The sequence below is a fragment of the Amblyomma maculatum genome, chromosome 2, assembly GCF_055883805.1.
Source record: "Amblyomma maculatum isolate TAMU_Amacu chromosome 2, ASM5588380v1, whole genome shotgun sequence".
NCBI lineage: Eukaryota > Metazoa > Arthropoda > Arachnida > Ixodida > Ixodidae > Amblyomma > Amblyomma maculatum.
The window spans coordinates 136,826,837-136,841,246 of NC_139345.1; the positions used below are offsets into that span (position 1 = coordinate 136,826,837).

The window sequence follows — 14,410 nt, forward strand, 5'->3', positions numbered from 1 at the left end:
CCCCGCACCTGAAGTTGGTTGACTGGCTACACGCAGTGTCGGTACCCCCGCGTCGCGTCGTGCACAATGCTGTCAAGTGTGGAATGCTGCATATGAGGGCGGTCGAGGGGGACTCGTAAGGAGGGCGCGTATTGCGGAAAATTGCGTGCTGGAAGGGAATGATGAATTGTGCGCAGGAACACGAGTAGGAAAAAAAAATAAGTCCGTTCGTGCGTTTGAGTGCCACAGGGGAAAGGAAAAATGAACAGGTGCGACCGCTCGCAATGGGGCTGGCTAGGGAGGCATGAGGGAGGCGAGACGTACAAAAGTACAGCGATAGTTTTTAATATTTACAAAATGCAAACAGATGAATGAAATGGCATCACTCGCGCACTAGTGCCAAAGTGATAGTCTAGTTGTGCGCCCTCTCAATGTCCATTTGAAAGCATTAGTACTGGTTAGCAAGGTATTAACTTATTTATTTAATACCCTCAAGGTATAGATGTACCGTCTGTTGCAGAAGTTTGCAGCCCAACGCGCCGGGCGGAGTAGCAGTGTCGCTCCCGAGAGGCGGCGCTGCGCCCGCCGGCGCTGCCTGGTGACGCAGCGCCGGCAGCGTAATGAAAAAGTGTAATGTAATGAAAAAGTGTAATGAAAAAGTGAGAGGCGGGATGGTGTTCTTCGAGTCGATAGCAGTAGGAGATGTAAGTATGCTTTCAAATTAGTAATGCTGGTTGTCCTTTGATAGTTATTTAAGATGAACCGGGCTGAGCGATTTTGTACTGCCTCAATGGAGTGTATGAGGGTTGCTTGACCGGGATCCCTAACAGATGAAGTGTATTCGAGTTGTGGACAAATTTATGTTGTATTCACTATTAATTTTAGTGATGATGGTGCAAGGGAGACATTACGACGAATGTATCTGAGAGTATGATTGCCAGGTATGGTAGATATACTTGAATTGCCTTTATAACTCACTCAATGCCCCTGCCGATACTATTCTGGGTAAATTTTAGAGAAATAAAGTGGACGTTTCAACATCTGCAGAAACATCCACATCATCATTGCTTCATCGTCATCTCAGCAGTACAGCCTTGGCTTGTCAGCATGCCACGAGTGTCCGCTCTTTGAGAGAGGAAGGAATTCAGAAACTGCCTATAAATTCCGACTCAGATGAAAGTGACAGCGAAAAAGCAGCCGATCTAAATGGCTTCTCAAGCGAAAATGGGAGGGAAGAACCCCTGCCGCCTACGAATCCGTGAAATTTAAAAATGCCAAATCCAGCGAGCGGGGTAAAAATGTTTCCACTTCCTTCCGATTATCATAATGTGTTACTGGCACAAAATTTCCAGAGAACTAGCACGCATAAATAAAATGGCAGGAAGTGAGGAACAGTCATAAAAAAACTTGCCAGTGAAAGGATTAAAGAACTCCAGGTGGTTGAAATTTCTCGACCCTTCCTCTATGGCATGCCACATCCAAGTCGCTATGTGACAAACGCCCCACAAGCCAAACCTGCCATTTCGAACTGCCTTGTATTGTTGACTGGTGTAATGGCCAAGTATAAACATGGGCGAGGTGATAGCCAACTTTAGAACCTCTGAACAAATATTGTCAGGGCCATCTCATTGCGACAGCTTTACTCGTTTGCCATTTCTGTAAATGGTAGCACAAAACTATGAAATTTGAAAACGTCCGAGTGTCTTGTTGACAAAAGTATTGTTGGTTTGCATCAAAATCAAGCACTGCAATTTTCAGATGTGTTACACTTTTTCGAGCACTCATAACCAACAAAACAAGTGGCTATACTAGAGCTTTTAGCAACTTCACCGGGCTGTTCACAAGGCAGCTGCCATGTTAAGCTTGTCCGATGCTCTCTGGCACTCCATGTCCAGTTTTTAGCGAGCAGGGCTCATCCAGCACGTTTCCATCCAGCCGAGAAATGGTGGCACAGATGCTAAAATACTACATATGCTTGTTTAGCATGCTTTTTTAACCTAGTTCAAAAGGGAAAGAGGCTCCTGATGTGATCTTCAGCATTTTATTATATATAATACTATTGGTCTCGGTCAAGAAGATTTTAGAAACCTGTTCGATTGCCCCCTTTTGTTCCAGCCTCCTACCAAACCATATAGGAGTACCAAACCTTTTAGCGATACACGTGAAACTGCAAGCTGGTAGTTACTGAACTACTAGGACTGTGAACCGAGAATCTTCAACATGACACTTCCTCCATTGCTCAAAGTATGCAGAAAATTACAAACAGAAAGGGCTCTTGGTTTCAGAAAAAGCAGCTTTGCATGAACGTTTGAACATAAAAACAATCTGCGACACACAATCCGGTGATGAACTGTGATAAAAATTTCAGCTGTAAATAGCACCAAAATTAAAAAAAAAAAAAAATGATTAGGCAAAGTGCCACTGCCACTACGTCATGAAAACACATAACACAGATATAAAGGGAAAATGTGGGTTTTCAGTGGAACCTTTGTAAAGCGCCTGCCAATATTAATAGTGCTCTAGCACGCCCACTGAAATTCGAGTTTTTCCTCGGGACCAAGTTCTCTCTTGCCATGTATTGAAACAGCGTTACTTGTGAAGATGGTTGCATTTTTTTTTATCAGGAATTTGGGACATTGCAGATCTTTCTACTTACCTGTGAGGGTACCATGACGCGGTATTTCAGACAGAAAGCATGGTTGCCTTGGCTGCGTAAAAGTACTTCAGGGTGTGTAAATATTACAACTGTTTAAAAGCAGAAAAAAAAAAAAAAGGCATTAATAGTTTTTCTGACCTGTTTACCCAAATGAGAGGGCAGTTCCTTGCAAACCTGCCTATTCAAGCTAAATAATGTACAATTAAATTTTTCCTCTTATTATTGATTTGCACCGAGGAGCTACAGTGATACCGTTGAGGTCATGCGACAATTGCAAAAACTGGTACAAAAACAAAAAAGCCATTACACCGTTGTTCTCGCGTGCCTCACGCAGCTCCACATCTTCCATGACGTCAAAGGCACCGTTTGGCTGCTGGAACAGAAATAAGCAGAGAGAAAAACTATGCTGCATATTCTTTACTAAAACCCACTACTTTCCTAGATAAAGGGACCCCTTTTGTGTGTGGTGTGCGCGAGACCTTGACCCTGATATACTGGCCACTAACTGTTACGAAACATTTTTATTCGAAAATGGCAGTCATTTACAACGGCTTTAATGACATATACAAGAAAAATGATATACATGAGTGATATAGTGATGGGAGCACAATGAACAAGGAAGTAGCCAAAGAGAACTTAGTGGAAGACAAAGGAGGGGAACAGTGCGAGATGAGACTGGGGCGCCAGCTGTGCCAGACGGTTTTAATCTCACTTCAGGCTAGTTGGCCACCGACTATCGAAACACTCACAAGCAGCTCAAAAGTATCGCACAGTTGGTGGCCGGGAGAATTCCGTCCTACATTTGCAACGATGTTACGCAAATGGAGTTCGCTACAGGGCACAGCGAAAGCGGACCATCTGCCGACATTAAGAATATCAGTTTGCAAGTTATGAGAGTGCAGCGCTTTTTTTTTTTTTTTTACTTACTTTCTGTCAAAAGTGAATGACCCTGAGAAGTAGCTCTTAGAGATCACTCGCGTGTGCAGAAAAAAAAAAATTATTCAGTAGCTTGCACAATGGAATCCAGTCTCCTTCGAATTTCGCTGCCTGTGGCTGACTCATTCTTGTCACCCATGGCAGCCCCATGTGTGTTTCACATTTTTTTCAATTATATAGGGGGGGGGGAGGCAATTGGTGCTCTGGGGTACAACTCTGTATTATGCCTTGAGTAGAAAAGAAAACGAGTTTGGCACACAGTTATGCTGGAAGACAGAAGAAACAGCATTGACACACAACACGCATGAGAAGTGCTTATGCACACAGCTTCATATCACTGTTGGCAGCACAAACTAGTAATGGTACCAACGAAACAAGCAAGATGACTGCCATCACTTCTTTTAGCTGCTGTCACAACAATGCTTGCTTTCCTGTTCTTTGGCATTCAGGAAGGAACGCTTGATGGCACAAATAAAAAGAATGTTGCGTTGGTTTGACAACACTAAGACAGGCACTTGATCACAACGGGGAATCTTTGGTTACGCCTTGCGCATCGAAACAAAACATGCTCACCTAACACACTCTCAAAACATATTCAACTGACAAAATGATGGTCCAAGTTTGTGCACGCAAGGTACTCTGGCCAGCTGCAGTGGTATATAGATAGCTGCTACAGCTGTTCATCACAAGGTGGAATCAATCACAGTGGAAGCCCAGTGCACGGCTCCACTTTCTCCAACACAGCCTGGGTGAGCTTCCTGATTCTACGCACTTTAGTAGGCTCCAGCGAGAATGGTATCTTGGACAAGAGCTGGAGGTTCCTGGCCGCACGCTGGCCCTTGAAGTACTCCTCGATGATCGTGGTGCGCACGGACTGTGCAATCTCATCCACCGCGTCGTTTTTGGTGATGGTTTGGTTCACAATCCGTGCCTTAAGCTCCTGTAGGTCTGCCGCGCTGCTGCAGCCACACACATCCAGGATACTTAGGCCAGTGAACATATCCAGGTCCAGCAGAGCTGCCTGCATGAAGCTCTCGGTCATCGCGCAAGGAGCAGCAGTGGGTGCCGTGAGCTTTTTGCACGATGGCGTGTTTGGGTCTTGTGCACGTCCAGGCACGCAGGAGGGCTTCCTGGCATTGCTACTGATAGCTGCGGGGCCTTGAGTACTGACAGCTGGTGGTTCTTTCTTAATTTGGGAAACAGCTTCCAGTTTGCTGACGTTTGCAGCTACACTGTTGTTCGCAGCTGCTGTCTCAGGCGACGTGGAGGCCAAAGCAGTGTCACCAGAGTGCTCCTCACCACTGCTTTGGCTTCGGTGCCTCTTCTTCTCCCTGCGCGGTCGTTTGCCTCTCCTGTTGCGGGAGAAGACCCATGCGGAGTGTAGAGAAGTGTTAGTGCCTGCACTTCTGCTTATCTTCCTCTTTTTTGAATCTCTCGATGGCTTTGGCATACCTGCCGCGATGTCAAGTAGGGAAGCCTCCTCAACTGAGTCCTCCGATACGAGCGAGAGGGTGTCCAACATTTCTGTCGAACTGCCCTCATCGCACACGCTGCTGGTGCTAGGCATAGTGGCCTCACATCCTTGCGTGTCTTTAGGAGGGCTCCTCTGTTCATCCATTTGGCTGTGGGCACGGCTTTTATTATGCGCACAGTTATCAATGTCCATGGCTTTAGCTGCATCTTCAACCTTGGTATCTTGAGCAACACCAGAGTTTAGCTCTTCAGCTCGGTGCTCACTAGACTGTTCAGCTGCACAGTCTTCCTTTTTATCGGAAGTTTCGTCACCACCAGCCGGTATTTGTGAAGTGGGCTGCTGTTCTTGAAGGGTGTCATTCACATTTTCACGTTGATGCTGGTAGCTGCTTTCGTCACTAGTTGTACACGAGCTGGCATCACTGCTTTCTACGACCTCAGTAGTAAGTTCAGAAGCAACTACAAGCTCTCGAGTTGAAGCTACCTTTTCCTCTTCTGTGCCTTTGGACTTTGCAGCAGATTCCTCACTGCCGCGAATTTCTTCCATGCCAGCCGTAGGTTTGCTGCCTGGGAAGCTTCTTGACGAAAGGTTTAAAGGCTCCTGCTGACTGTTGTGCTCATCGAGGATTGGTGCACTGCTGTCACTCTGTGTAACAACATAGTGTGCGTGCTCTTTAGCTGCTGGTTCCTGGAGCTCACACTCGCCAGTAGCAGCATGCATCGTGCTGTTTGACCCGTTTGCCGGCGAAATGCTGCACTGTTGCTTCTCTGTCGAGGGTGCACTTGTTTGCTCGAGTGTGAGAGGAACCGGGCTATTAAGCGCAGAAGTGACCCGTTTCTCGCCTTCTGCGTCATCAATGCACGGCGGAGTTGCGGCCTCATTGCGGAACACTTGCGAAGCGCTTTCAACTTTCCGCTCAAGAGGGGAATGTTCGGCTGCGACTTTCGACAATTCAGCACGGTTTTCGTTTAACGGAGTGGATTCTGCGCTGGTAGGCAATCCATCGGTCGTGTTACTCGAGCCCTTAGGCAAACTGCTTTGATCTTCTTTAAGAACAGTCTCTCTGCTTTCAGCAATGTAGTCTCCACTGCACTCCACCTCTGCACCAATGTCAGCCAAGTATGTCAGATTCTGGGTGACTGTCACAACGTCAGTAAGCAAATCCCCGACTTCAGCTGTGGGGTCCTGCATTTTGGGTGAGCAAGCATTTTGAGCACTGCTCGTCTCGTGTGTGCGACATCCTTCGTTGCCCAATAGAGTTTCCTTCGAGACACTGCCCACGATATTGTTTGCAGGTTGGTCACTGGCTTGAGCTTTCTGCTCTGAACAAGCGGTCCCATGTGCTGATGTTTCCATGGATCTAAGAGTGTCCCGAGACAAAGTTGCAACTGTGGCCTCTGCTTGATTGATTGTCTCGGGCGTAAGTGATGCCCGGTGCCCATCTGCGAGATTTACGTCACATGCCTTTGGTAGGGAACTGTCCAATTCGGGTAGGGTTCTGACAGAGCGGTCAGTTTGCTGCGATGACGACGTCCCCTCGAGTGGTTCCGATAGCTGCTGGTTGGTTCTCTGCGAATGTGGAGGTTCGGTCGAGTCCACAAAATTTCCAGTGGGGGTTTGGACATTGGGTAGACTCGTAAGGTTGCTGCGGCTTATCTTCGCTTCAGCAGTGGTAGCACATGCACTGGGCGCCATGCTTTTAAGCCGCTTTTCGGCCGACACTTTGTCTGGCTTGCTACCCTCTTTTATTTGACTGCTGTGGTTGGGCGTACAGTCTGCAACTCGTTCTTTTGAATGTGTTCTGGGCTGTCCGTCACTTTGTTTCTTGTGCTCGCTTTTGAGATCCGACTTGATTTTTTTCTCCACCTTTGCAGCCTTTTCCGGTGCCGACGCCTGTGCAGCGTTACTGTTCATGCAGTGTGCAGGTTTCTTAGGTGGTGAGATTGTTGGCACTGAGTCCTTACTTGCCTTCAAAGTGACGGCAAGGAGTTTTCTTGGGATGCTTACGAGGCTGGAACTGTTTGCAGACACGTCGGAGCTCTCTGTGCAGGACGTTGGTCTCTCCACCGCCAGGTTCAGTGATGGTACCAGCTTGTTTTGCAGATCTGGACCCGAACTGGAGCCAGTCTTCGTTTCTACCTTATTCTTGACACACTTGGAACTTGGCGTGGGAGCTTTTGCGAGTGTCTGTTTTTTCACAGCAGCTACGTCACCCATAGCTAACACCTCTGAAAAAACTAGTTTCTTTGGGATTTTCAGCAAGACCTTCTTAGTGGTTGACGAGCTGGTGTTCTGGCGGGTTGGGTTGGGACCACAGCCAGTCTTTGCTTGAGCTGCTTCCTTAGTAGTCTTTGAAGTGGATGAAGGAACAGCCGGTGTGGAGTTTCTCTGGCTAGCAGAGCTGCTCTTCGCACTTGGCTCAGTCCTTTGTGCCAATCTGTTTGGAAATGCATTGTTTGCAGCTGTTGATCCCTGCTTGTGATGGGCAGCCTTTGTTTGTGGCTTATCATTAATGGTCTTCTGTGTGGTTACTGGGAGACTCTTTGCCGAAACACCGAGGTTGCTTGCAAACACGTTAGAGCTGCTTTTAGCAGAGGATTCTGGTCTCTGAGCTAGTTTGTCAGGCAGAGCCCTTTTGACTACCGATAAGCTGTCTTTGCCGCAGCCTTTGGAGCAACCATCGTTGGCTGTCCCCATTTTTGCAGCAATCGCAGCAGGCTTTGATTTGGGTATTGAGGCTTCTTTTGTGGTTGAACATTTGTCTGAGCTGGCTGCATGCTTTTTCGGACTGCTTTTTGCATGAGACACTGGATTCGTTAGAAGTTTGTTTGGGGACACTTTCACACCTCGTGACTGGCTGCTGCTTTTCTTGACTGTGTCAACACAAGGGCTGACATTGCTTTTTACAGCACCTGAGTCAGGTTTTGGTTTTTTTACACCATCTTTGCTCGGTTTTCCAAGTCTCTTCGGTGCTTTCTTTTCAATCAAGTCCTTGCCTGTAGCTAAGGCAGGGATTGATTTGCTGCTAGGCTTCGTAGTTGTGACAGCACACGCTGTGGCTCCACCTGACTGTGGTTGTACGGTTGTCTTGGCGTTGTGTTTTTCTGGTGCAGTAGTTGCAGTTTCTGATCGAGTCACTGCTTCTGGAGACCTCTTCTTTTCATCCTTAGTCACCGAGGGCTGGCAAGCTTTGTTAGACTGTTGCCCTTGGCTTGTTTCAACTTTAAGCTTTAGCTCATTGATTGCTCTGCAAGCCTTTGCTGTGGCGTTTTTGTGCATGACCATGTTGAGAGAGGCTGAATGGCTCGCATGGTTTTCTGGGACCTTATCATCAGCATACTCATCAAGCGGTGTATCCGACACGTCGTCATAGTCTTCTAAACACACAATTCTTCTTCTTTTCTTGCGTGGAGGATGGCTCGATCCACTTGCATCGCTGCTGAACTTGCTTCTCTCGTTGTTGGAAGCGTCTCCACAACACTCCTGCACCGGAACGTCGTTCTTATCCTCTTTGGCCTTTCGCACAGCTTCCAGTCTGTTCCTTTCAGAGGTCTTGCGCAGCAGTTTCTTGCACGCCTGCCCCGCTCTGCAGATCAAGGGCGCGCTGGGCCGCGACACTGTCATAGGAATGGATCTCGCTTCGACAGTGGGTGTCTCGAACCTGTTAGAATCTTCTTCCGACGCCGCTACTTTCGATCCGGGCGGCTTGGCTTCGACGGCGCGCGCCAGCATTTCGGGCACCACCATGCTGCCTCTTCGAAGTTTCTTAACGAGTACCGGGTCCAGTCGGTGCACTGGAACAAAGGCAGCCTTCAGCACCAATCGCCTCACCACTCCGCCGCACACGTATCGCACCGAACGCGTCGCGCAGTCGCCGTCATCGTTGAGGGGCTGGTGATCCTTTGATTTGTCACGTTCTGAGTCTGTCTTACCAGTGGCCTTTGTCCCGCGCTGTGGCAACAAGTCCTGCAACTTATCGCGGCGACGCTCTCCCGTCTGCCTATGCGCTCCGTGCGAGGCATGAGGTCCTGACTTATGCATATGAACCAAGCCCGAGTCTGGGACCCGAAAACCGGAGGACGCTTGCGTTGATTGAGAACGAGATGGCGGGGATCACTACCTGGCTCGCCGATCGCAGCACTCGTACGCTGAGTACGGACAGCGTATGGCTCGGCACAAATGTCAGCACACAGGCAGTCGGAAGTACGCCGTGGTCGGAAGGTCGCCAAGTTTACCAACGGTCCAAACACAGCGTGCGCGCACACATGGACCACTTCGCCGGCAGCTAGGGCGGCGAGGTTACTGTTGACGTTCGAAAAGAGCGCCGGTTCGATGATGGAAGGGAACTGGGCGTTGTTCCGGCGCTGTCACCAAAACAGACAGCGACGTCGCACTCGTCCACTCACTTCAGCAGAATGTCAGCACAATCACGTGTTCGCGGCGACGTTATCCGAACAGTTGCGAAAGAAGCGTAGTTGGCAACGTAGTAAGACTCGATGAAGGAAACAGAGGTACAGAGGCATGTGCGTATCTTCGATAATCTCGTGCGCGCGCGCGCTCGCACGCCGCGGCTGCCTCGTGCGTAGCCACCGGTGGACGTCGACACAGCGCTGACAACTTCGAAACCGCGAGACACGACGGTTTCGAGACACAACAGAAACCTACACACACGCGCGCGCAGCGTCTCTCGTTTCTTGACGGCAAAAAGCACCGTCGCCCGGCGCGTCACTGCCTACATGCCCGCGGCACAAAAGGCGAAGACAACGGCTCCATCGTCTGTCTGCTTGGCAGTCGCTTCGTTGTCGGCGCAAGCATATCAATACCGTTGACAGCCAATGGTCCCGACGTAGTGTCCAAGCGGGCAGAGTGAGACCGATGCTGCTGGGGCGTTAGTTGCTGCGGCCACTCTGCTGCTGCTGTCACTGGAATACATAAAGCGTGATGCCAACGGTGGGACAGTAGTAGGTGAGGAGGGCGTAGTGAGAGTACGTGTGTTGACGGCCCAAGAGCGAGGGTGGTAACGAGAGAGAAGGAAATACCGTAGAGCACGCTTATCGGCAGCATCGCCCGCTGTCCGTCTGCGCTGCGCTGCTACTGGCCTTTTTTTTTTTTTTTTCTTTGGCTCCTGCGGTGGCGTCCTCTCTCGACCGCTGCGTGAACGGCGCCTTTGCGCGGGTTGGCTGCGAGAGAAACGAGAGCCGCTCGCTTCTCGGAGGTTCCCATTTCAACTGTTGTCCCCTTCACATCTGAAAACGGCGCCCTTTCAGCGTTCTTTTTTTCCTTTTTACTTTCACCGCCGTTTTCCCTCGTTCGCTCTGACTGCGGGTGGTACTGAAGGGAAGGAGAAAAAAAAAAAAAAAAGGTACAATGTACAAGGACATGAACGAGCAGAGCGCGGGAACGGGGACCCTGCTTCCACTTGTTGGAAAATTTGGAAGATGTGAGCGTACGTGTTTCGTTTCACCTTTTTCGTATTTACTGCGTCATACACTGCTCGTAAACGGGACAGCTAATTTGGTCGGTCGGATACAATTTTTTTTTTATTCATTCGTTTGCTAGAAACCAAAGCTCGCATCACCTGGATAAAAATGGTTTGGTTTTCATGCAGTTTGTGAAGCGCGTGCATTTTCATGTATTCTTTTGTGGCATGCCATTGCTGCCGAGTGCTGACTTGCTCGTTTGCCTTCGAATTCATTGCTTCACCGTTCTTTACTTCTGTGTCGTCTCCGATTAATACGGGTCGTGTTAATTGCAGAACATAGAATTTATTCGCGCCTGTGTGCATAACATCCATACAGATCTCGTTCAGAATATGGCCTCCCACCTTGCCCCCCCTCCCTTTCAACTCTCCTCTCCTGCACCGTCCTTTGGAGTCTTTTCTGTCGCTCTCTTTCGTCGCCTCCAGACCCCCAGGGCTTCGCTGCGAACTCCTCCACTCGATTCCCCCTTTCTTTCCCTAGCCGTCGGACTGGTCGGGCCATTCAGTGGGAGGAGACGTCTCCCGCGGCCTGGCCGGCTCTCCCCGCGGTGCGCTGGGGGGCGATTCTACCGCTGTTCCTTTTTATTTTTTTAAGCGGAAACCTCAAATGGTTCTTGAGGCGAATTGTTATTCCCAGAACCTGTCACAAAAGTTGACCGCATGTGGTACCGGAATTGACGTCAGTGCGACGTAGTGTAGATGATGATGATGATGACGATTTTATTGATTATATATTTTGTATCGGGTTGGCACCGTGTCAATGCCCCAGTTGTAAGAAAGAAAGCAAAAACAACACAACAAAAAGTACACAACAGTAGTGTTAGTTACAGTGCTGTCGCCATGCGGCCGCTTCCGGTACCGTTGCTTCCGGAGCACGTTGACTCGGCTCGGAGAACGACTCGTGCCTCTTCAGCTTGGTGCTGCGTCTCCTGCAGAACTTGTTCACGTGGAGCTCGGTCGAGCAACGCTAGTAGTGCTTTTTGAGTTGGCTTTGGCTCGCAGTCGTGACAATAGATTAATAATATAAACTCTGTTTTGGTGTGTGGGGCACGCGGTACGAGGGGAAAAAATAAAAGCAGTCGAATCTTCTATACATCAATGTGTTCTGACTGCGCGGTCAAAGGTGGGATAAACTTGCGCATGTTACCTCCAGATTATATGCCCAGGAATGAGATCATAGTTAAATTATTTAATATATTGGTAAGATCAAGTCAGTTACTTCGCCGTGAAAAGCATCGTGGTAAATCCTGGTCGACGAAGAAACACCCCCTAAGTGACAGTACGAGCGGCGTAGCTGTCTTATTTCTGAGGTTTTGCGTGGGTCTCGTTTTTTCTTGCCGCTCTAAACTCTGAGCAGAAAGAACGAAGTTTCGAAAAAAGAAAACAGACTGTGACTAAAGCTATGATAGTTTCCAGTGCGCATTTCTGATGAGAGAAGTTTGACTGACGTAAGTGCGATCCATACGTAATGGTAACGTTTTTGATTTCCGACCAATTCATGGCCCTCACATGATTGAGAAATTAATAACTTGTGCTTCCTACCAGATTGAGTGAACGCAGTGTTTGCAGTGAGTAGCTGCCAGATGAACACTAGATTAGGAGCCTGTATTGAACGTTACGGAGCATACACTCGAAGTCCATATGCTGCTTGTTCTCAAAGCCGGAGCTCTATAGCTGTCTTGCTTGTCAAGTAACTGTTCCTGAAAAAAATTTTGTGTCCGAACTGGGTCATCACTTCCGAAGTCAAAATCACTGCCTATCAGAGGTGCTGCAAAAAAATAAAGAAAAACAGGTTGGTTACAGTGATCACAGTAGACCATCATTATTCCTTGTATAGTAATGTTCTCTTGTGCCCAGAGGCCCTTGTATTCGCGCCAGTACACTGCGTGGGAAAGAAGCGCGTATGCGGTATAGACGAACCTTGGTAAAGACGATACCCCGTTGACGTAAGCACATCCGCTCCACTGCCCGTCCCTTATACCTGGCGTCTGGCCGCTTTCTTTTGTGTACGTACGCGTTGCCACCGCCGACACGCGATACCACGTCGCCGCGCCCTCGCGGATGCATCCGCCGCGGGAACGTGAGAGCGACCGCCTGGAACCTTCCCTGACGAGCGGCCTGGTCACGGCACCACGATGTGGGAAATCACCCGGTGCTCACAGCATCACAAGGCTTTGAAACGCGACCTTATTACTTTCTTTTCGTATTTGCTTTAGAAGCCTATTTCGTTAAAGTTCGTGGTCACATTTCGAACCTACTGGTGTCGATTACGATGGGCATTTAGATTTTCTCGGTCGTCGAGCAGCTTAGCGGCTCATTGAGGTCACAAGACCTTCCAGTGAACAGGTGACGCCCGAGTTCGTGTGACGTTACGTATACAAGAACGCCTCCTCGCTGTTCTTTTTTTTTTTCTTTTTTTGTCCCCCGCCCTGGTGGTGCGGGGGTTAGGGCGCTCGAATACTGTGCCCAAAGATGCGGGGCCGCGGCGGCCGCTTTTCGATGGAGGCGAAACGTACAACGTACCCGAATGCTGTGCGATGTCAGTGCATGTTAAAGAACCCCAGGTGACCTAAATTTTTGGAGCTCTCTATTATAATGCAACTCACATAGCCTAGGTCGATTGGGGATGTTACACCTCATAAACCATCATTTTTTTTATTATTTTTGTCAGTTCCCCTTGGTTTGGGTACGCCGCGCCGATGCAGTGTAGCTAACCGTAACATATAAAAACTGCATAAAGGGATCCCGAGGGCATAGAACACCATTTGTGGATAGCGGAGGCTAATTCAAGAGCGGAAAATCATGAGTAAGTTGGTTTATTCAACCAAAAAGTTTTAATAGGAATAGTAGACGTGATAGCGTTCGCTTATTTGCTTCATCTACTTGACTACGACGAGCTACGGTGCAGTCAGTGACCAGCCGGCCACTTTCAAATTTTAGTTATAACAGCCTAAGACATGCCGAGCACCGTGCACTTTCAACTTTTTAGCTGCGACTTACTGCACGACGCAGTGACCCAGCGCTTTTTTTTTTTACTTTAAATTTCTATCGCTCGTTTTGTATTTGTATTACCGATGCTTAATCGAATTTGGGTTTTTTATTAGCCATGCACCCATTCATTATTAAGCGCTTATCAATCTATGCAGGCCTCCATTTTTTCTGCCACCTTCCGAACACTTCCGACGACGCCAGAGCCGAAGTCGGGGTACGGCGACGACTTTTCGACCTTCACCCCCCCCCCCCCCCCCTTTCTCCGCCCACGCCAAGGGCGACCGAAGAAGCAGCTCCTTATGCATAGGTTGGACAGAACGCCCATTGTCTCTAATGCCCATTCTGTACGTGTTTGCTGTGCAGTTGAGTCGTGGATTTGTACCGCTGGAATTTCTTTCTGCTTGGCGGTAATGAGCCCTTGTTCTCACGCGCCCAGTACCGCGCCGTGTTCCTGGACTAGAAAGCGCCACAGCTGCCCGTCGAACGGAGTTTAGAGCAAAAAGACGCCTCACAACAAGGAACGCACATACAGGAGGCTGACTTGAACGGACGCAGGAGAGGCGATTGGCCGGGGAATTTCGCTGGACGTTCGTTGCCTCGTGCGAAGGGCGCCGCTTGACGTCATGCGCTCTTTCCTGCCCGGCGGTTCGGGCTCCGAGCCGCCTATCGCTTTGTTTGTGACGCGAGATGTCTCCGTGTTTGTTCGAATCTCAGTGGCTATCATCAACTTCAAACTGAGAGCGGTAATAACCCTTCGAAGATCGTCGAATGTGTTTGTGTCTCACAACGACATGGAGTTCACATGTCAGCACAAGTTTCTTTTTTTTTTTTTTTCCATACCAGCCCGAGTCTGCTGCGTTGTCACCACCGCGTGACAATATTGAACGTGAAATAA

General features: G+C 48.9%; 2 protein-coding genes across 4 annotated transcripts in view; one reads left to right on the forward strand and one right to left on the reverse strand.

Moving 5' to 3' along the window:
• The window catches only part of LOC146200003 (secernin-2), a 71,559-nt gene that overhangs the window by 26,912 nt on the left and 30,237 nt on the right, over window positions 1–14,410 (forward strand). The gene's annotated exons all lie outside the window — the stretch shown is intronic.
• Window positions 3,622–10,118, reverse strand: LOC146200004 (uncharacterized). The gene has a single exon (XM_084595313.1). It carries the CDS (start codon window positions 9,084–9,086, stop codon window positions 4,272–4,274), a length of 4,815 nt encoding a protein of 1,604 aa, XP_084451439.1. The 5' UTR covers window positions 9,087–10,118; the 3' UTR covers window positions 3,622–4,271.

Bases quoted from the DNA above. Each gene is read 5' to 3' on its own strand.
- LOC146200004 (XM_084595313.1), bottom strand. From the start codon at position 9,086: ATGCATAAGTCAGGACCTCATGCCTCGCACGGAGCGCATAGGCAGACG.